The sequence below is a fragment of the Condylura cristata genome, unplaced genomic scaffold (genome assembly GCF_000260355.1).
Source record: "Condylura cristata isolate star-nosed mole 26May11 unplaced genomic scaffold, ConCri1.0 scaffold00012, whole genome shotgun sequence".
NCBI lineage: Eukaryota > Metazoa > Chordata > Mammalia > Eulipotyphla > Talpidae > Condylura > Condylura cristata.
The window spans coordinates 13,896,484-13,917,680 of NW_004567113.1; the positions used below are offsets into that span (position 1 = coordinate 13,896,484).

Sequence of the window (21,197 nt, forward strand, 5' to 3'; positions counted from 1 at the left end):
CCTTCTTTTATAACAATCTACTTACCTACCTAGGCGCTCACAATCCTAGCTGTGACATCAACTACCCTTAGACACAGTTTGTGCCTAAATATATCTCTGACTCACCTGAAACTGTTCAATTAGTGACTCAGTTATTTTATCAAACACTCCTTGACTCTCTGTCATGACCACTTGGACCTGTGGTAACAGAAATGAATAAAGTTGATTTCTTTAGCAATCACTGAACTTTCAGTCTAACTAGCAAAAACATTTTAAACAACTATAAATGAGAATTAAGGATTTTAGGAAACCAGAGGGAAACCACTAACTATTCTTGGGGAAGTAAGGGAAATCTTAGCAGAGGAAAGTGGGAATTGGCCAAACTAGTAGGACAGGGGATATATAGTTACACACAAGAAGTTACAGGTCTCCCTAGCTTGTGCAGAGAAATTTAAACAGCTTATAGGGTTAACTTATAGGGTTAACTTAGAGGCTGTGGAGAGCATCACAAAGTAGCATGATGAAATAAGGGGTGGTCAAATTATCTGTATGCACTGTGATCAGAAACAAAGACATGTTTTCATAGTCATTGGGGAAACAGAGATCTGTAAAGTGACTAGTGGAAGAATAAAATAATACAGAGGAGGGACTGATAGCAGGGGAATCAGACTGGAAAATGGGGGCGACAAGAATCTGAACCAAGGCAATGAGAAAAAGCTTTATGACTTGAGAGTTTTCTGTCCTGGACTCATTTGGATATATTATATAAGGAAGAGAGAGCTAATGCAAACATTGAGACTTGTAGTTGAAAAAGGGAATAGATGTGTCTCATCAATCAAATATGAACAACTGGGACAGATTTATAGGTAGGAATGCAATGTATGAAATTTTAGACAAATCAAATTCTAAGTTCCCTAAGTCATCTAAGGGATGAATATACACATTTATAATTTTAATACAATTAGTAGTTGAAGCCAAAGAAGTGTATTGCTTATATTCAACAAACTAAAAAATGTACTAGGTCTTAGTCATCGTGAAATGCAGAGTACAGTGTGAGAAAGGCCTGTCCTTTGCTTCCAAAGAGCAATGTGAGGACAAAAGACATAGTGAAATAAATTATTATAGTATGAAAAAGACTACTAAAAATTGCATAAGTGCAGAAGTAACATGAATGAAAGAGATCCAAGCCTCTTGTGTGAAGTTCATTGAAAGAGAAGAAAACCAGGGCCAGAACTCAAGAGAACTTCTCCAGATACACTTGTTATCTCTGCGAGGCACATGCCATATTTCATACATCTCTATACTCCCAACATAACCTGACCTAATGCCTGTAACACAAGTACTCAGTAATATTTGTTGAATAAATGGGCTTAGGACAGTTGGAAGAAATGAAAGAAAAAAAAAAGTGCAGGGTTGGGGGGGAGGGTGAAGCATGGGATTTCCCCAAGCCCTGGGGAACACTTTAATCATCTCTTATTAGCCTTTCACTTGGAGAGCTTGTGCAGATGGAACTCAAAATAAAGCCTCTAAAGTATAAAGGTGCAGCAATTTTGAGCTAGGATAAGGACCACATCTGTCAGTGCTCTAATTATGAAATGTGCTTATGGCAAGCTAGATCTTTTATTTTTATTTCTGGTGTGCAGTAAAATTGTGTAGCCATCGATTTTCTGTCAAATCATCACTTAGAGTGTCTGAGATAATGGCACATCACCATTCATTTACTAATGACAGAGCTGGGCTTTTAAACAGGAACTCATCATATTGGGCCCTGCAAACCTCCATTTTTGTTGTGCATTCATTTAAATGACTTGTAATAACTAGTAATTATGAAAATGTCTTTCTTCCATGACCTTCTGTTCTTCCTTCCTCCCTACCAAATCTACATGTTAGTATTTCATCAGCATGGATTAGAAATTCACTAGTAGGTGGGGCTTTTATTTTTTTAAATCTATTTAGACATATGTTAGTACATAGAGTTTGTATGAAAAATGACAGTTTCTTTTATCTTAGGATAAAAGATAGTCCCACCACTTTAAGTTAGAATCCCTCCAAAGACTGAAGGTTTCAGCTTTATTGCCCAAGATAGGTAACCAATTTCATTCCCATCTGTCTGAGATGTTTGAAGGAGTACAAGGTTTAATTATATAATGGAAATTTACCATTATATAATAACTTGAAGATTATTGGAGGGAAGAAAAAGGCCAGTATCTTCTCCCTGCACCTAGCCACTTGCTCTTCTAAAGCCCAGGCTTTGTTTCCTTGTAACTTCTTGTTTCCTCCTTTACTGTCACCTGGTTTTACGTATCCCTGTACATAGGCATTTGTGAAGTCATTAGAGGAAGTGTAGTTGGAGATGGAGCTGGAGATGAGGAGCAAGCTGTTAACGAAATAACTATTACTTTTTGAGCACAGGTCCTCTTGAAATTTTACAAAGCACTCTTACGTAAGCTAAGGTAAAATAGTCTTGTTCCCATTTTACAGATAAAGAATATAGACTCAGAGAATTTAAGTGAAGCGCCCTATTTCACATAGGGAAGAGCTCGGAACTGATCTCTTGCCCTTGACATTAAGTTACTCTGCTTCCAAGAGGGACACTGTTGCCCACCCTTGCTGTGTGTGATGAACATCTTTTAGAAGAGGTGTCAACTTGCTAAGAGATTTTAATATCTGACTTCTGGTCTCCTGAAGGCAGGGGGTGATAATGTGCCAAAGTGGATGTATCTATAGGAGGGAGACAACAGGAAGGATATGGAGACTGTCACAGCCACAGATTGGCAAAGGCTTTGGATTCTATGGGCCTTTCAAAAGTGAATGTGAGATTCAGGAACAGAATAAGTCTAGTGGCAACTTTCTATATATAAAACATACACACACAAACTCACCGTTTTAGGGATGAAAGGACATTGGAATAATTTATTTGGGATAAAATTCCTACTTTCTAAGGGCTTATGACTGATGGGCTATAGTAATAGTATGGAGGGATTTGCTCCCAGCTCTTCAAGGGTATATATAACTCAGTTTTAGGGAGGCCTGATAGCCTGTGCATGCTAGAAAAATGATATTTATTTCTTGATGTTCTATTTATGCCAGACCTGAAAATCGGTATCTGTCAGCTGAAGTCCAACACCCACAGAACACAGTGGCAATGTTCCAATTCCTTATGGTGATGAGTGTGAAGATAGTTCTACATGCAGGTTAATATTTATGGCCGTGTCAGCTGTTGGCACCATAGAAATGGGCTCAAGCTGGCCAAAGGAGCTCCAGTGAGTGATGAGTATTTGTTTGGAATGATCATCTAGGGGATTGACTTACACTAGAGCCTTCCAGTAGCAGGCCAGTTTCAATCCAGAACATTTCTACCAAGAAGAAATGCTTGGTTCAGCAGTAGCCCAGAGTCAGATGGGACCAGAGGCAGTGAATATTTGCCTCAGAGTTCCTGTTTAATCAGAAAGTCCTCCATCTGCCCAGAGTTTTGAGTGTGTGCTACGTCTTCTTGACCTCTTCTGATGCATCTGAAGAGCTGACGATGTAAGTGACAAAAGGGGCTCATGCATTTGTTTCCAGCCTTCCCTGGCTCCATGATACAATGTCAATGGCTTAATACCATGGACTTACTGTTAATAAGTGCTTCTGAATGTATTTAGCAAATATCATTATTATATACAAAATATTGAAAATTGACTTCATATTTTTCTCATAATAATCTAATGGGTAAAGAAAAGTTTGCTACCATCTTATAAGACAGAAGCCAATGGTTTAATCTAAGTTGTACAAATAATAATTAGGACTAGAGTCAGCTGTTTCTTATTCTAACATTTGTACCCAAGAGTAGACAAACCGGAAATGGCAGGCCAAATCTGGTCCACTGCCTGTTTTTGTGTAGACATCATAGTAAGGGTAAGTTTCACATTTTTAAATCTTTGCTAAAAAAGCAAAGCAAAACAATAATGACATAATAACTACATATAATTCAAATTACAATACCTATAAAAGTCCTATTGGAAATTGTAATATAGCTACACATCTGTTTCGTCAATGTGCATTTTGTTGTAACTCCTCTCACAATACAGCGACAAAATTGAATTGTTGAGCATTCTTAGGGCCTAGAAAGCCTGAAATATTTACTTTGTTTCAGGAAAAGTTTGTCAGTCCCTGCAGTCTGTGATCAGTAAATAGAGATCATTCTATATGTTCTATTAGTTTGCTAGCGTACCACAAACGGAATGTCTTAAAACTGAGGTATATTGTTTGACAGTTGGGAGGCTACAAGTCCAGAATAAAGGTGTTTTGCAAGGCCACATGCCCACCACTGTATAGGTACAGAAATGATTAAAAATTGACTTCTGGACTCCACAAGCTTATAGTCCAATGTGGGAAATCTACTGCCTATTTTAAGTTCCATCAAAGGGGTTTGTTTAAGGTACAGTAGAGGTCTAAAAGAATTCTAGGGATTATAGTCTCAAATACTGAGTAATTTTCAGAACGTGATCCTCTTTAAAGTACCATAGTTATTGACTCAAAGAATATAAGTAGTAGCATGCATAGTTTGAATACTGAATTTTCTCACTATTTTAAAATCAGAGTGCACAAAAATATCCTGCCCCTGTGGATTGTTCCACTTTCTTCAGTTCCGCTTACCTTTAGCACTTACATTTCAGGGGAAAACAATGGGACCACCCTGATTCGGCCCCTCTGTTTTTGTTCTATTTATGTTACTGCCTGTAGGGAGATTGGCCTGCAGCTTGATGGGATGTAGCTTACACCACTTACTGCCTTCTGTCCCATTATGTTGCACTTAGTTTTGTCCTCTTTGAGGCTGTTTACCACGCTACTTTCTCACCATGGCACTAATTGGCCACATTTAAATACTGTCATGAAATACATGAAATGTGTACTGACAACTTCTTTTGTCCAGAGCAGTGTCTTGCAGGTCTTATAGGATTTTCAAGCTGTGAAGTTTCAGCCAAAGGAGGGACTTGATCCTCTTTATGGCTGTCCTGATAGGGAGTGTTCATGGACAGGGTCCTTGAGTCCTGTCCTTTACCTCTGTGCATCAGAGCTCCTTGGGTTCCCTATAGGTCCAGTGCTCCCTGTGGTTATCTACCAAAGATGCTAACCTTATGGGAACATCAGAGATGCAGTCTCTTCTGCAGGAAGGGAGAACCAAGGATAATGTAGCACCTTTTCTCCCAGTAGTACTCTTTTCCTAGGTTTTTATGGTCACTCCTGACTTTAAGTTTGTATCTGAACTTTACATATACATGTCTTAGTTTCTGTTTTCTTTGTCCTTATAAAAGAGCTTTTTTGGGGGGTGTCTTTTATATATTAGCTATTTAATGTTAAGCTTTTATAAATGTTAAGAATTGACATTAAGGCCCTCCCTGGTGGCGCAGCGGGTTAAGGCACAGCACTGAGAGGCTGGGGCCACCTCCGCATGAGTTTGATTCCCGCCTGCCCCGGAGGTGACCACATGGCGTGGCAGATCTCTCCTGACCCGCCCGCTGCTCCCCTCAGCAGTGTACTTCGTCGATCTGCCTGTTCTGCTCCCCACTCTGTCTCTGGTGAAGCCTCTCACTGCCCCTGAGCCTCTTACCTGTACCCCAGTTCTGTATGCACAAATAAATCTTTTTTTAAAAAAAAGAATTAACATTAATTTATTAGTCAACAATTCTTGACTTTAATATTATGTCACTAGAGCAATTTCACTATTAATTTTTAAAAGAATTTTATATTGTATTTTGATACCCCAGAGGACAAGTCTTATGACATAACACCCTTGAAATATTTCTGAATATCAGTGACCTGATGCTTGGTTTGAACACTCTCTACTTAAGAAAATTTGGGCAAATTACCTAACCTCTCTCTTAATGCTCTACAATGAGATTAATAATAACTACCTTTTAGGATTGCTTGAAAGTTCAAGTAAAACTGTGTGTCAAGAATCTTCAGAAATTAAAAGTTTTATATAAATGACAAAGTATTAGTATTGTCACTAATTAGAAGTTTATTAATGGAAATTGCAGTCAGATACACTTTTTTCTTGTGAAGTCATAAAAGGCATAGTTAGCACTGGCATTGATTGGCTTTTAGTCTTAGACCACAGGTTTTCAAAGTATGGTTTCTGGATTAGGAGTGTCATCCTTACCAGGTAATGTTAGAAATGTAAATTCTTGGGATCACCCCAAACTTCACGCTTCCAACCATCAATGTACTTGAAGACTTCTAGGTGTTTCTCGTGCCCCTGATGTTTGCAACCCTTGCCTTAGATAAGTTTCTGCCCAAGGTCAGTATGGGTAGGCTCTGATTTTGCTGATGTTTTTTCACCTGCCTACCTTTTGGGCCTGGCCTGGAAGGGATTCTAAAAGACAAATGTTTGCCCCCAAGATTCAGATGCCCCATTTATTTCATGCACACATTCATGCCTGCCTGGTAGGTGTACAATCCTTGAACAGAACCCAGGATTGCATCCTTGGAGCATCATCATCTTTGTTAAAAATATTTGTGATTATGGTAGGAACCCAAGGAAGGGAGTTTTAAGTTGCTCCCCCTTTATAAAAACAAAAAAAGATTTAGATATTTATGTATATAGAACTGGGGTATGGAGGGGGTGAGGAGTATGGGGGGATGAGGGGTATAGGGAGTGGTGAGGAATGTGGGAATGTGGGGGGGGGTGAGAGGATTCACCAGAGAAAGAGTGGGGAGTAGAATAGGCAGGTCAATGAAGTACACTGCTGAGGGGAGCAGCAGATGAGACAGGAGAGGTCTGCTGTACCATGTGGTTACCTCACTGATGGGGTATCGAACTTGTTCTGCAGTAGCTGCAGATAGCTTCATAGTGATATGCTTTAACCCATTTTACCACCACGGAGGGCACTTTAGTGGTATAATAACAGTTGAATGAGATGACCAATAAAATATTCAATAAAATTTAGTAGAGCTACATAGAACTTGATTCCTATTCTGGCTACTCCTGGATATCATGTTTTGTGTATTCTTTAACAGTCCTTAATTTTATTTATACTAACACCCCTCTATTGATGAGCCCAGAGTCTGACTCTAGGCTGCCCCATTTCATTTAAAAAAAAAAAAAAAAAGTCAGGTGCCCCTTGTATAGCCTCTGCTTCCCTGTAATGCTCTTGGATTGCAGTTACACTATAGCTCTCATGACAGACAGATGGATGGTAGTACTTCAGTAAAGTGACAGTAAACCTAATAAACTGATGTAGGGGAAAGTAGTGGAAAGCATTGGGGAAATCCTGGTGTTGTGTTGATGATCCACAAGGACAGCGACACATGATTTTCAATAAGTGTGTGTTGATTGGATGAAAGAGGATTGAATTTCATGTTATGGGAGCTAACCTGTCGACTTAACTTATGAGCATCTATCTTATCCCAAATGAACAGACATTATGCATTGATTGAGTGAACTATTAGATAAGTTTAGTTTTAAATGCAGACATAAATAGATTTGATCTTTCCATGGTTCAGATTTCCTCCCATCAGCTTTCCCTTAATTATCCACAAGTGTTCCAAACCTTCATTAGCTAAATAGGATGCAGATGATGGTCATTAGTCTTGGATATAAATCCTGCTGGCACATTCAATGGCTTTTCACTTGGCTAATTGAAATTTTCAGTATTCATGAACTATAAGAAAACACTGTAATTTTATCATTTATTCGGGGTATACATATTTTCCTTTAGCTGGTTGTGTGTTATAATTATGCAGTTACAAACATGAATGCCGTACTTTGCCTGGAGGAGATACCTCCATTTTCACTGTATATGTATCAGTATCAATCTACTAAAGTATGAAGACTAAATGGAATTTTTATTTTGTCCAGAAACACTAAAATTGGCTTACTAAAATGTCTGAGAGGGCCCTCTCCGGTGGCACAACGGGTTAAAGCACAGTACTGCAAGCTAGCTGCAAGTTGCTTCACTGTGAGTTTGAGCCCAGCTCTGGAAGTGATCTACATGGCAAGGCAGACCTCTCCTGACCCACCTGCTGCTCCCATCAGCAGTGTTCTTCATCAGTCTGCCTGTTCTGCTCCCTACTCTATCTCTGGTGAATCCTCTCACTGCCCCTCCACTTCTGGCCTGCAACCCAGTTCTGTATGCATAAATAAATCTTTTAAAAAAAAGGTCTAAGAAAGCATGCAAGTAGTATTCACTTTTGGGCCCCATTAATTCCAGTGTAAATGGCTTCTAAATTGCTAGCAGCATGTATAGATCTAGTCTTGACATCTACCTATGAGTAAGAAATCATCCAGTATGCTAGTATTGCAGATGTTTTAAGGAGGCATCATTCCTTTTTTCCATTTTTAACTTTCAGTTGCATTTGATCATTTATCAAAACTAGCTGGTCTGTTTAAGAGCAAAACACACACATACACACATGTACAAACATCAAAATTTGTTCTTAAAATCATTTAAAAAATATGCTTGCAGAACAGGATCTGATAGACTCATTCCTTCTGAGATGTAACAGACCAACAAATTATAATACCTAAAATTTCCAGTTTCCCTTTTTCTGGTGGTTCTTATATACTAGCATCCCTTTGAAGGCTGCTCTATTATGATTTGAAATCTTATACTAAAAAACAGAATTCTAGTGACAAAAAATTCAGGCATCAGAATATAAATGGACAACACTTTAATCTCACATTCCTAAATTCATTTTGGGAAATTGCAACAGCTATCCATGGATGATACTGCTCACTTGTGCTGGTCAGCCTGCCAACAGGGTTAGCAGTCAGCGCTCTAAAAAAGTTACTGTTCTTTATTGTGCTTGTTTCTGTGACCATCTCACCGTAACACAAACTTTGGTGGAGGTGACTCATTAGGAGTTTCCTCTAGTCGAAAAATATTGATGCTATAATCAGAGGTCACAGCATGGCTATGTCACCATGTTTTGACTCTTTCATTTTCAGTAATTAAAGTGAACATGTAGTTGGAAGGTTCAGAAAGCCCACCCAAAGTCTTTCCCAGTAACTGCAATTAGGAAGCTGGAATGCCAGTTAAAGTCTTTCGACAGGAACGAAATGAGACTTACCAAGCATATAAGTAAAATCCCTTTAGAAAATCACCAAATTAAGGATATGGACTCTCATTGACCCAAGCCATACCTCTTTCACACCCCATTCAGGAACTGAGATTTCATTGCACATCTGCTCAAGTGATTCCTTTCTATAAATGTAACCTTTAGAGCTACTCATATTAATTTTTGAAGTGAAGCTAATTTCACCCATCTCTGACTCTCATTTCTCCTTCAAACATGTTTCTCAGGTCACTTAAGACTGTTCTCGAAGGTTGAATGGTATTGTTTAATTTCGAAGATCATTTCCCCTGGGGCTAACAGCTTAATGTCTGAATCCTTAGACATGCTTTTTAAATTACTCTTTCCAGTTGTGTATCTTAAGCTTAGTTAAAAATGCAATTAGTCTCCCAAATTGCCCCCACACAGTCTTCAGTAGCTGAAACTTGGGTGCTCCTTCTATTTAGAACTAACACTGAGGCTTGAAATCAGGGATAGAAAGAAGTCTGGTGATAGAAATTTCTGTTTCCCAGAAAAATTTAGTGCAATAGCCAGGGAATCAGGATAATTTGCAAAAATAGTCACCTTCTAGGGTAAGCCGGTTGTCAGTTGGGGTGATTTGGTCCCCCAAGAGAAATTTGGCAATGTTAGGAGTCATTTTTGGTTGTCTTGACTCAAGTAAGGATGGGTATATTGGACTTGTAGGTACAGGCCAGGTATCCTGCAAAATTTCCTATGGTGCACAGCATAACAAGCTCAAGAACAAAGATGTATCCCGTCCAAATTATTCATAGGCTTGACAGTGAAAAATTGATAGTCAAATCAAGGGGATAATGGACAGTTATATGCTGTGTAGAAAGAAAATATATAATGGTTACTGAGAAATCTTTTACCTTTGTCGATTCTTCTCTTTCTGGGCTTTACCTTATAATGTTATTCCATTATGAGGCCGTTTTTCAGCATTGTACTTCCAAAGCAGTATTTTGGGATAAGAACTGCAGTCTCGCCTAATACCACCCTTTTTTCTTCCTTCCAGTCAATGCATATTTGTTAGTGCCTTCTCTGCACTAGACTAGGTGAAAGGGCTTTAGTAATGACTAATTCTTGTTGGGTCCTTACTTGCTTGAAACAGGAATCTGAGAGAACACTGAGGCCTCTGTCATGATGTGGTGTTCGATGCTCCTGCACAAATGTGTACAGGTGATGAGATCACAAGGAAGACATTTGAGGGGCAGGCTCTAGAGAGGTGCTTCTCTATGGCATGCCCATATCAAGAGCTGTTTCATTGGCATTTCTCTCTTGATTGACTCAGTCTTTAAATAGAAAGTAAGAATATCTTTGCTTGCATCCCTAAAGATGCAGAAGTAAAGGGCAAGATGGCATGGAATTCCCAGGGCTATTCCTAGTCTTGCCAACACCAATGGTTGAAATTAGGTGGATGGGTAGACAAGTCTACAAAGGCTGAGTAATTGCCCTCATTATCTTTAAGCAAAGATGGCTGATTCTTTAGTGGAAGTTTTTGCCTATCCTTGATAATTTTGCTGTGTCTGTTTTTTTTTTTCCTGACCTTTTTATCTGAGCCCTTCTTTTTGGATTTTTTCCTCATTTCTTCTACCAATACAGTTCTTCCCTTCTTTACCTTTTTGCCCTTTAATTCAAATTTCCTGACGAACATATAGCCCTATCTCCAGAAGCAACACAAAAATTTTCAGCAAACCACATTTTAATATTACACCAAGCAAAACATTTAAGTTAACTATTTTTTATTAATAAGGTTTTTATATGTATACCCATATGTATATTTTCTGTCCTAAAGTACTGTTTATTTTGGGCCAGAATATGGCTTAGATTTTTAACTCTCTCTAGGTCTTGTCCCAAAGCAAAACAAAATCCTAGGAGAGATGGTTAATAATTCTATGTTATATAAAGAGCTACTTCCAATCAGAACAAATTTCTGATAACAATTTTTTGATCCTATTCAACCAAAATAAAATTATCAGTAAAATATATACACACACTCATAGACATATATAAATAATACTGCAATAAACAGTACTAGACTGTTTATTGTACCAGTGTGTAATAACAAACAAAAGTGAATATAAAAAAGGAACAGCAACATACCTAAGCTGCTAAATGTTCATCAAAACAAAGTATATTACATACATATTGTAGAATGTTGTGAAATTTAAGAATGAGCAACTCTATCTGAATTAGCCTGGAAAGTTTTTAGTAATATGGTATTAAGTAGGATAATGTTATCTAAAGAAAGAAAAGCTACATGTACATATGTAATATAATACAAGTGATTATTAATTATATTAAAATAATTGACAACTAAATCATGCCACAGTTACCTTCTTTGTCAAATGAATGGAAGTAAGTGTACTTAACTTACTGGCTTAATTGTCGTTGGCCCATAATGAATGTTTCATCTTGGATAGGATGGCAGAGGCAACAACAAAGGGCAAATGCTTTTTAAAGTCCAGATAAATCATTGAGGTCACAGGAGGAGATGTCCACCATGGAGCTGAACTGGACAGGGTCAGTATTGCTACATGTTTCAGGGTAATGGATCACCTGTCTTCCTGTTTTGCAGGCCACCATTTTCAGCACATTGGCCAAGGAGAAGTCCTTATCTGACTGCAAAAAGGTAAGTTAGTCTCCAAGAACTGTAGCCTGCTGTCAGAGTAAGGAAAGCCTTCAAAGATGATGAACTTCAGCTGGAAAGCTAAGGCGTCAATAACAATGTTCTGATGACATGTTACAGTGCTCTTTTTGCAGAGATGGAAATTTGAGTGATTCTCTTAAGTATGTGGAAAACTCTGTTATCATTTGACAGCATTGTGTTAGAGAGAAGTTCTGGTTTCATACCTCTATCTCGCTATCATCTGCCATTTTATTCTGCAAGATAAGCATCAAGGGAGCTAAGGGCAGGCTGTATTACAGGCATCTGTATCTTTGCAAACTTAAATTTAATAAAGCCTAAACCCAGGATAATCTAAACATGATTTTGTATTTTGAAAGCTGATCATATAGCATAAAAATCTGGTTTGGATTAACCACAGTCAAGTTTGAGAAGCTGTCATGCTTTGCAAAAGGATTAGTCTTGCTCACATCTGATGGAAGACTCCCTGTGAGGGATCATGTCTGAAGACTGCTGTAGCAGTAGTGGTGTGTCTAATTCCTGGCCTTCTCGTTCCAGGGGAGCACTTTTATCCACTTCTTTAATCTCAGATTTAATGAGATCTTCTTCTGGATGGGAAAGAAATGATCTCACAGCTGAAACAATGCAAATAAATTTTTTTGACACTATCTGTTGATATGGAAAAGTGGTGCATAGAGTTGACCTGTGCATCAAATTCTAGTTGCTTGTGTTTCTTTGGGTTTTATTCCATGACATTATTGCCATTCCATTTCCATTTCTGATGTTGCTTATTTTGGATGTATGTAGTAAGGATATTCATCTGTAACAGTAGTGTGGAGGCCCACTGTTCTGAACTCCAGCCATTTCATTATCTTGATAGGTTGTTGATGGCCTATTAAAGCTCTGTCTTGGTTAAGTTCTATTGTGTTTGGTCTTGGCTTCTTGAGCTTGAGATCCATGTGGTGTTTTGAAAACTACAGATGTTAGGAAATGGATTCTCTACCTCTACTTTTCCTGAAGGGAGGGCTGCCATAGTCATCATTTCTAGGTCACCTTCTAGCCTATACCTGAATGCTCCCTGCACTGGGAACCCAGTGAGCCAGACTGCTCACCAGTGAGTAAAACAAAGTATTAGAAAGTTCTTCAATTTACTGAACCCATGTCTGCCTCTTGATTTCTGCCTAGTTAACTGTAAGGCCAATGAATAATCTTTTTTCCTGAACCTTCAGCTTACCACATCCCTAAGCAAATGTGTTTTTTTTTCCCTCTCTTCTTATCAATTGGTATGACTGATTTTTTAAACATCGCAGGCCGGGCGTTGGCTATTTGACTTCAAAATCTCACTCTGTCACTTACTACTTATCTGGCCTTTGCTAGGTTACGTAAACTCTAGGTGCCTCATTTTTATCATCTGTAAAATGGGGATAATAATTTTACCTTTCATAGTGCTATTATTAATTATTTAGACAAAGCCATCTTTGTGCATTCTTTGTTAATGTCAAAGAATTATGTATGATTTCCAGATGTGGTCCATCAGTCAAGAACACTATGGGACTTTTTAGTCAAAAACACACTATAAGGCCTAACAAAAGGACAGACTATAGGAGTTCTTGTGTAACATTAATGTTTTCCTAATAATGTGTAAGAAGACATGAATTTCTATTTGGCTATGTGACTGACTTACTTGCATTCCTTGAACATGCCTTTCAGATATTTTGTGGGTTGCTGTTAAAACATATTATAAATAAAATTACATTATGTAAATAATTCTGTGAGCATGAATGAAAATGCCACATTTATTTCTGTTCCTCTAAAATTTTTTGATCAATGCAGATAATTTTCAACCCAGTTGTGTTATTCAACTTATTACCTCTCCTAGGTTCTATATCTTGTATAGAACATAGAGTCTCTAACTTCACCTTCATTCATCCATCTAGTCTGTTAACAAATGTTCACTGAGCATCTGCTAAGTGACATGAACAGAAGTATCAGTGAGCAAGTCTCATATGACCTTTGCCCTCACAGAATTTATAGTCATTAAACAAGTAGTTAACAAAATTATGGTAGAAAGTGGGAAGTTAACAGATTGTATATCTGGAGATCCTAATTTAACCTAGAGAGCCCACGAGAACTTCTCTGAAGTGGTATTCACATAGAGACCCAAGGAATGAATGGGATTTGGTCAAGTGAAGACAAAGTGGTGGCAGAATAACAGAAGTATGAAAGTCTGAAAATGAGATAAAGATAATTATTAAATCTGAAATGCCTGGAAATTATAACATGAAATGGTAAGTGGAAACAGAAGAAGTCGTAGAAGTTGGAAACAAAGGTAGAAAAATGCAATGTCACAGTAGTCAAATCAATAAAGACGTTAGTTAAATTAGAGGTGGGCATTGGTACCAAAATGATTGCTGAGAGATTAAGTAGAAGAAAATTATTGCTGAGAGATTAAGTAAAAGCGGTTGAGGAACATCCAGTAGGTTTGTCAATATTGTAGCTTTTTGTTGGTTTTAATGAGATATAAATGATGGATGTAGAAGCCAGCTTGCAGTGGGTTTAAGATTAAATGAGGGAGACAGTTGAGTATGGGGGTGAGGGTGAGGAGCTCATGGGACTGTTCTTACAATGGGATTGACTTATGCAAGTGCATTTTGGTGCTGTTAAAAAAAAAAAAAAGATAATAGAGGCCCTCCCTGGTGGCGCAGCAGGTTAAAGCACAGCACTAAGAAGCTTAAGCCACTTCAGCATGAGTTCGATACCCGCCTGCCCCAGAGGAGATCCACATGGTGTGGCAGACCTCTCCTGACCCGCCCGCTGCTCCCCTCAGCAGTGTACTTCGTCGATCTGCCTGTTCTGCTCCCCACTCTGTCCCTGGTGAATTTTCTCACCCTCTGCATCTCTGGCCTGTACTCCAGTTCTGTATGAATAAATAAAGCTTAAAAAAAAAAAAAGACAATAGAAAAGAAGGGATAAGGATCCAAGAAATGGAAGGGGAAACTGTTGAATGAGGTCCTTGAGAAGACTGAAGACTTTAGATATCAAAGCATAGACTTAAATTTAGTTGGATGGATGATACATCTTGTACTATATCAGGAGGGAAGGAACAAAGGATAAAACTCACATAAGTAAATGTTATGGAAACAGAGTCAGAATGGGACCATGCTATTTGATGGCTGGTAAATTACTTACCTTTTAGTTTTTGTTTTGGGCATAAAGTTGGGGTGGTTATTCAGCCAGCTTTAAGTATGTGTAGCTATACAGTTTCAAAGGTGTTTATTTAATCTACAGACATGCTCCCCCAATATTTTGCATTGACAGAACCTTTCACAAGATCAGCAATTTCTGGGTAATGTTGCCTGTTCAAACGAGACTTAGTTTAAGAAAATCACTCAAATCTTTGCCTGTAATGAATCTCTTCTGCACCCTAGATCTTTGTTGCTGACAGACTAGAGATTATTTCCTTTTAGGTTTTCCACAGACCATGTCTAAACACAAACAGATCTTTTGCACACATCTTCTCTCATTCTGAATTTACTTCTCTTACATTCCTCACCTAGTTAATGACTTTACCATGCTAGCTTAGAAACCTTATGCCATTCTTCCTCCATGTCTTTACTTTCCATATCCCACTTAGCTATCAAATTGCATATAATTTCCATTTTGAAATACCCTTAGAATCTCTTCATTATCTCTCTCCTTGCTTCCTCATTTCTCTTTTGGAAGGTTGTGAGAACTCCCTCCTTGCTTTCTCAAACTTTTACCAAGTTTGGCTTTCTCCATTGTCCAAAATGCTGCCAGTTACTTCCAGAAGACAAACACACCTGTTCATGTCAGACTCTTCGGTAAACAATACATAAGGGATCATAAGGGATTTCAGTTTTGTTCAAAAACAAAAACCACCCAACTCCGTCTCTTCCCCCTTCAACCACATCTCTGCATATAACTTGAAGTCATTCCAGTTATCTTAACCTCATCCCCTGTTATCCACAAGGTGCTGGAGTATGGAGGCCTTGAATACAGTGCTCCTGAGTGCAAAACTTTGATAACTTTGTGCCTGTAGAATGAACTGTTTCCTCTTCCTAGACTGTTCTACCCCTCTGTTGGTTCAGAAAACTTACTCTTCTGTGGAGAGATGCCTCACGCTGTTTCTTTTTCAAAGACTTGCTTGGCTTCTCCAGGAAAGATGGTGGATTTATTTCCTGGGCTGATAACATTTTATGCTTTAACAATAAGTACACAGCCTGTCAAAAGTTTACTATGTTTTCAGCCCTGTGAGAAGTGCTTTACATGACTATCTCTTCCCATTTTTATAATAAATTTCTGGGGTAGTTAATATTATTGCTACCACTTGCAGATAAAGAATTTGAGACCTACAGTTGTTACAGAACTTATTTGAGGACACTCACTAGTAGGTATTAGAGCTGGGATCTGAGTTGGGCAGTCTCATGCTGAAACTACTGCTTGCAGTATTTTGCTACCTTCTTCTGCCCTTGGATTCTAAATACTTACTTATGGGTCCCTTTTCACTCTAAATTCTCAGCTTGTGCAAGAAGAATAATGACCAATTCTGCTAAGAACAATAAAATGGTGCCCTCTGTTAGAAAGGATACAATAAAGGCTTACTTAGTGGATTTATACACATAGTTGTCCATTAGTATAATATAGTGACCATATTGTTCTAAAAAGCCTTTTTTTTTCTTGAGAAAGAAATATATTTAGGACTTCTTTATAAAGGTAACTTCTACACTCAAATAGTGTTAAAGAATTGCTGTTACGATGGAAATGTTTAACCAAAGATAGCAAATCTTTCGAAGTCTGCTTCCTAAATACCACCTTGTGAGTTGTAAGCACCCCTGTTTTTATTATCAGCTAAAGATCAGTTTACTCCTTAATCTCAAAAACCTGGAAACATCTAGGGACATACATAAATTCATATTTTCACCAGTAACTGTGTTGCCTGTCTTCTATTGCAGCATAGTTGTTATTGATAACATGTTAGAGAGAAAAAGCTAATGTGCCAACATATGAAGTCAATTACTCCAGGGCATATATTAAACCCACGGCAGCCTTTGAAGGGATATGCTTCATTCAGTTTCTTTTTTTCACCTTTCTAGCCCAGGATATTTAAGTAAAATTGACACAGGGTGGAAGAGCAGCAGGGAACCTTAACCACATGTCCCTATGCCTCCTGCCACCTGTTTGAGTCCTTAATGCAAAGGTATTTTTTTGTCTTTCAGTGTAAGCTGTTTGGACCCAGGTACTTTGACTCAGCAATTTTTTGATGGTGACATCCAGGCGTAGCATTATGGAACTTACAGCCCTTTAATTTGAAATGTGCAGGTATATATCCTTCATGTCTTCTCTAAGGCTCCTAGCTCTGATCCTAACTACCCCTGAGGAACAAGTCAGAGATTGACAAGGGTGTTGGACAGCTAAGGGTGATGGATGAGGCCAGGGAAAAGAAGAACCCCTGGGTGGGTCAGCGATAAGAGATTTCTGTGTCACAAATTACTTGGAAATGAAAAGTGGGAGTTTCCCAGATCAACACAAAATGCCCTGCTTTATTTGCTGTATGTTCCATCTGTCCATTAATCTGGAATTCTGTATCCAGTTCTGTAGTCATAGTAATTTTTTTTCAGGTTAGAGAGCGTATTTTAAAAATTCAGATGCCACTTTTATTTGTTCATTGTACTTGCTTTTATTTGGGCTGTGCTTTTAAATGGGAGAGAAGCTCCATTTCTTTTCTGTATGTTTCTCACTGGCTTCTGGTCACCTGAGGCTGAAAAATTAATGACATCTAATATGTAGGATATTAGGAAATGTATCCCTATTTAAAACATATCGCTAAGAAGAAAATACTAGCTTTATGCAATGTTGGAAACTTAATGAAATCAATGGTGGAGGCTATTTGTGGGATTATTTGTGGCTTTGTTGACTTATCTATTCCACCCAAACCTTGGCTTCGACTTGGATCCTTCTCTGTTAATACCAGTGATGTTTGTGCAGAGACTGAGCCAGCTGCTTGAAGTTTTTATTTTTAACAGCCATAATGAGTACTTTGCTCACATAGGCCAGGTAACTTTCCTTCAAGAAGAAATTATCAAGAACATTGTGTAATGGGTTAGATTCATTTGTCAATGTTGATGAAGAGGTCTGTGAATACACACATCCCAAGTGTAGGGTAAATGAATTAATCAGGCTTTTTACGCCACTAGCCTCTGTGGCTATTAACCTGTGACCTTGTTTGTGTTCATGCAGAAGGTGCTTGAGAGTGTGGGTGTGGGCCATGCGTGCCTGATTAGGGACACCTGGAGCATGGGTGGGCCCACGCATGTATAAGTGCATACCTGGGATAAAGGCAGTGGCAGAGGCAGCGATGAGGTCAAAGTGGTGTGACTACAGAAGACGCGAAACAATGAGATGGCTCAAGAGAGAACGCAGCGAGAAGCCAGGAAAAGAGTGTAAAGATTAGTGGGGGGCTGGGGGCTCACTTGCCTGCCTGCCCACTAGTCCACTCTGCCTTCCCCATGCCTGCTTTCTTATGTGCCAGCCTCCCTGCCTGTGTACTGGTTCTCTGAGAACATTAAAGCCTGAACCATCCACTGAGGGCTCCTGGACTCTATTTATCATCTGCCTGAATCAGTAGTGAACCTGTGTGCTTGTTGGCACAAGACCAGGATAATAATATCCGTGGTTAAAATATTAACTCACTGTTGGTTCCTCAGTCTGTTGAAACTAATTGTGTCTGACTTCCTCTTTTAAAGACAAGACTTAACATCTAGTCTAGATGGTGTTCTCTGACCTCCACAAACTGGTTGGGCTGATTCCCATGACTTCCAGCCTCTTGACAGAATTTCTAGGATGGTAGGTCATGCTGGCTTCTTCCCATGCCCTGAGAAAGGGCACACAGAGAATTAACCCTACGAGTGCCAAGGAAATTCCTCGGTCCACTCCAGAAATACAGAATCCTGTATTCTGGAGCACTCAGTGTCTCAGTGTGAAGTCACAGTGAAGTGATCATTTCAGGTAAATTTAAATCCAGTTCACGTTTTAAAGAGAATTTTTGGAAAGAAATGAAAGTTTTTTTTTTTTTTTTTTTTGGTGGAGTGTTGTTTTTGCTGACTTGCTGTAGTGATCTCTGCTGGATATTACAGATACACTTGTAGAGTTCTGTCTGTCTTTATTTCCATGGGTGCCAACAGAGGCCACAAAGTTATGGGGAGGAATGTTAATATCACTATCAAACAGGGTGAGCCCTGTCCCCCCTCTCCCTGCAAAAGAAGACCTCTGGCTCATATGCAAAGTTTGGGAGGAAGTCCATGCACTCTCTTTGCAGTTCTTATTGTTTGGTTTCCTGTTGTTCTTACCTTTGTTTTTTCAATGTCATTCTCCCAGGAAGCAGTGTAAAGTAGAGTAGGGGTAAGGAAAATAAGCTGTGGAGACCCATTTTTGTGACTGGAGTTCCAGTTCCACCACCTGTGAACTCCAGTACTTTGTTCAAGATATTTTATTCCTCTGACCCTCATTTGTCTCATGTAAAATGAGACAAGTATTGGCATCTACCCATAGAATTAATTGTATGGATTAAATAGATGGAGGAATATCAAATTCTTAGAACACTGTCTCAGTAAGAGATGTTAATAATTATATGACCAAAATATGTTAATTTTAATTTCAGTAATATTTATTGTTGCTCTACTTGGAGAGAATAATTGAGCCTTGGACAATCTGTTTAATTCTAAAAGAGCGACAACATCAAGAAAAGTAAATCAATAGACTTGGGCTAACATGAGCATTTAGAAAATTCAACTGTAGTTGCACTGGACAAATACATACATAGAGCTCTAATTCTTCAGAATTAGAATGCAGTCTAGCTCAATACTGGGAATTCAAGCTCTGTGAAAACATTTATCAAATAAAACATAAAGCCTTCTGAATAGTGCAGTGAATATACTTTTCTGTGTCCCCAGCATGTGACACACTTTAAGCATCTAGTAGATAATTGATAACATTGTTAATTCATAAGATTAGCAGAGTCTTACTCCTCCACAAGCTTCCAGAAGACTGAGGTAAAAAGAAAAGGATGCCAAGAATCTACTCTGTGTATACCTGCTTATGTCAGTACCCAGGATATTCTCAGATAGATAAAATGCCTTTTACCTTTTTAGAAGTATAGAATGAGATATAAAATATCGCTCACCTTCAGTAAATAAGTCCACTGCTTTTTCTAAGCATCAGTAAGTCCCCTGACCATTAGCATCATATAATGGTTGGTATTAAATTATCATACATAATACCTTTACTATAATAGTAGGGCAGATAAAGTCAGTCCTGTGGATAGGGTGGGTGTGTGACTATTGAAAGGAGGCATATTTCAGTGGGTGCACTGTGTGCTATCTAAGTGTGAGCTTCTTTGCTTTTAAGTGTAGTAGCCATGGAGATAATAGAATAGACCAAACATTGGTGAATCCACCATAATGCTATCATTGTATCCCCAGGCTAAGAATTCTTTATTTTAAGCCATATGAGAATGAATTTTTAAAAGGGAAAGACACACACACCCAAGGCCAATTCAAGAAGTAATAGTTTATAGGAGTAAAATTGGTTGTGGAGGACCAGAAGAAATACATTATCTGCTTTTCTTGATCTTCCACTCTTAAGTAAAAATCAAGGAATAAATTATTCTTGTTATAATTTATAGTGAGTAAAATGTTCTTGGTAGTGAATGAAATGAAGAGATACTCAATTTATAGTTTAATGATAGGACTCTTAACTCAATTTTATCAATATCACCTTAATCATTTTGGGGTGTTCCTGCTGACAATAGCACTGCCAGCGCTAGAGCACCATTATTCTCTTCTGGCAGCTTCTGTGATTGTCACCATCGCTTTAGAATAAACATATTTCTATCCATATATTGTCTCAGTTTTAGTGGGCAGCAGTAACATTGCTAATAGGGAGGAAGGTAGTTAAGGACAAATGTCATAAAATATGTTACTCTAATCCCCTTTGAGCTGTAATTATCCTGGCTGCATCTGCATGAAAACAAGTTTCAAGAATATGACCTTCTCAGTCTGTGGTTCATGCATAACTGGCCATGTGATGCCCATTCTTGGATCTATTTGAAAGCGCAGTAATTAACAGCTCCCTGTTTTCCCTCCTCTCTCTCTGTCTCTCTCTCTCTGTCTCTCTCTTTCTCCTCTCTCTCTCTCTCTCTCTCTCTCTCACACACACACACACACACACACACGTATATACCTGGAGAAAAAAAAAAAACTATGTTGAGTTACAAATAAAAATGGATTTTTCCCCCTTTGTGACAGCAGTGTCAGATTGCCAAAAAACTTTAAATGTTGCAGACATAAAGGAACATTGCCTTATCTTACAAATTATACATACAAAAGGGCATTTAAAAATCAGATTACATATATTTTGTGTGTGCTTGTGAGCAAATGCAACAAACCATGCTCCATTCCACATAATCAGCTAGTTTCATCTCATTTAGTTTTTTTTTTTTTTTCAGTGCTAAAGACAT

General features: G+C 38.4%; 1 protein-coding gene across 4 annotated transcripts in view; it reads left to right on the forward strand.

Annotated features, from left to right (window-relative positions):
• RASGEF1B (RasGEF domain family, member 1B) overlaps positions 1 to 21,197 on the forward strand; it is a 507,272-nt gene that overhangs the window by 156,800 nt on the left and 329,275 nt on the right. For 2 of the 4 annotated variants that reach the window (XM_012724270.1, XM_012724272.1), the window contains one exon: positions 11,615 to 11,668. The exons of the other annotated variants lie outside the window; for them this stretch is intronic. In XM_012724270.1, coding sequence (XP_012579724.1) covers positions 11,615 to 11,668 — 54 coding nt within the window. The remainder of the gene's footprint in view (positions 1 to 11,614; positions 11,669 to 21,197) is intronic. 4 annotated transcript variants of the gene reach the window in all.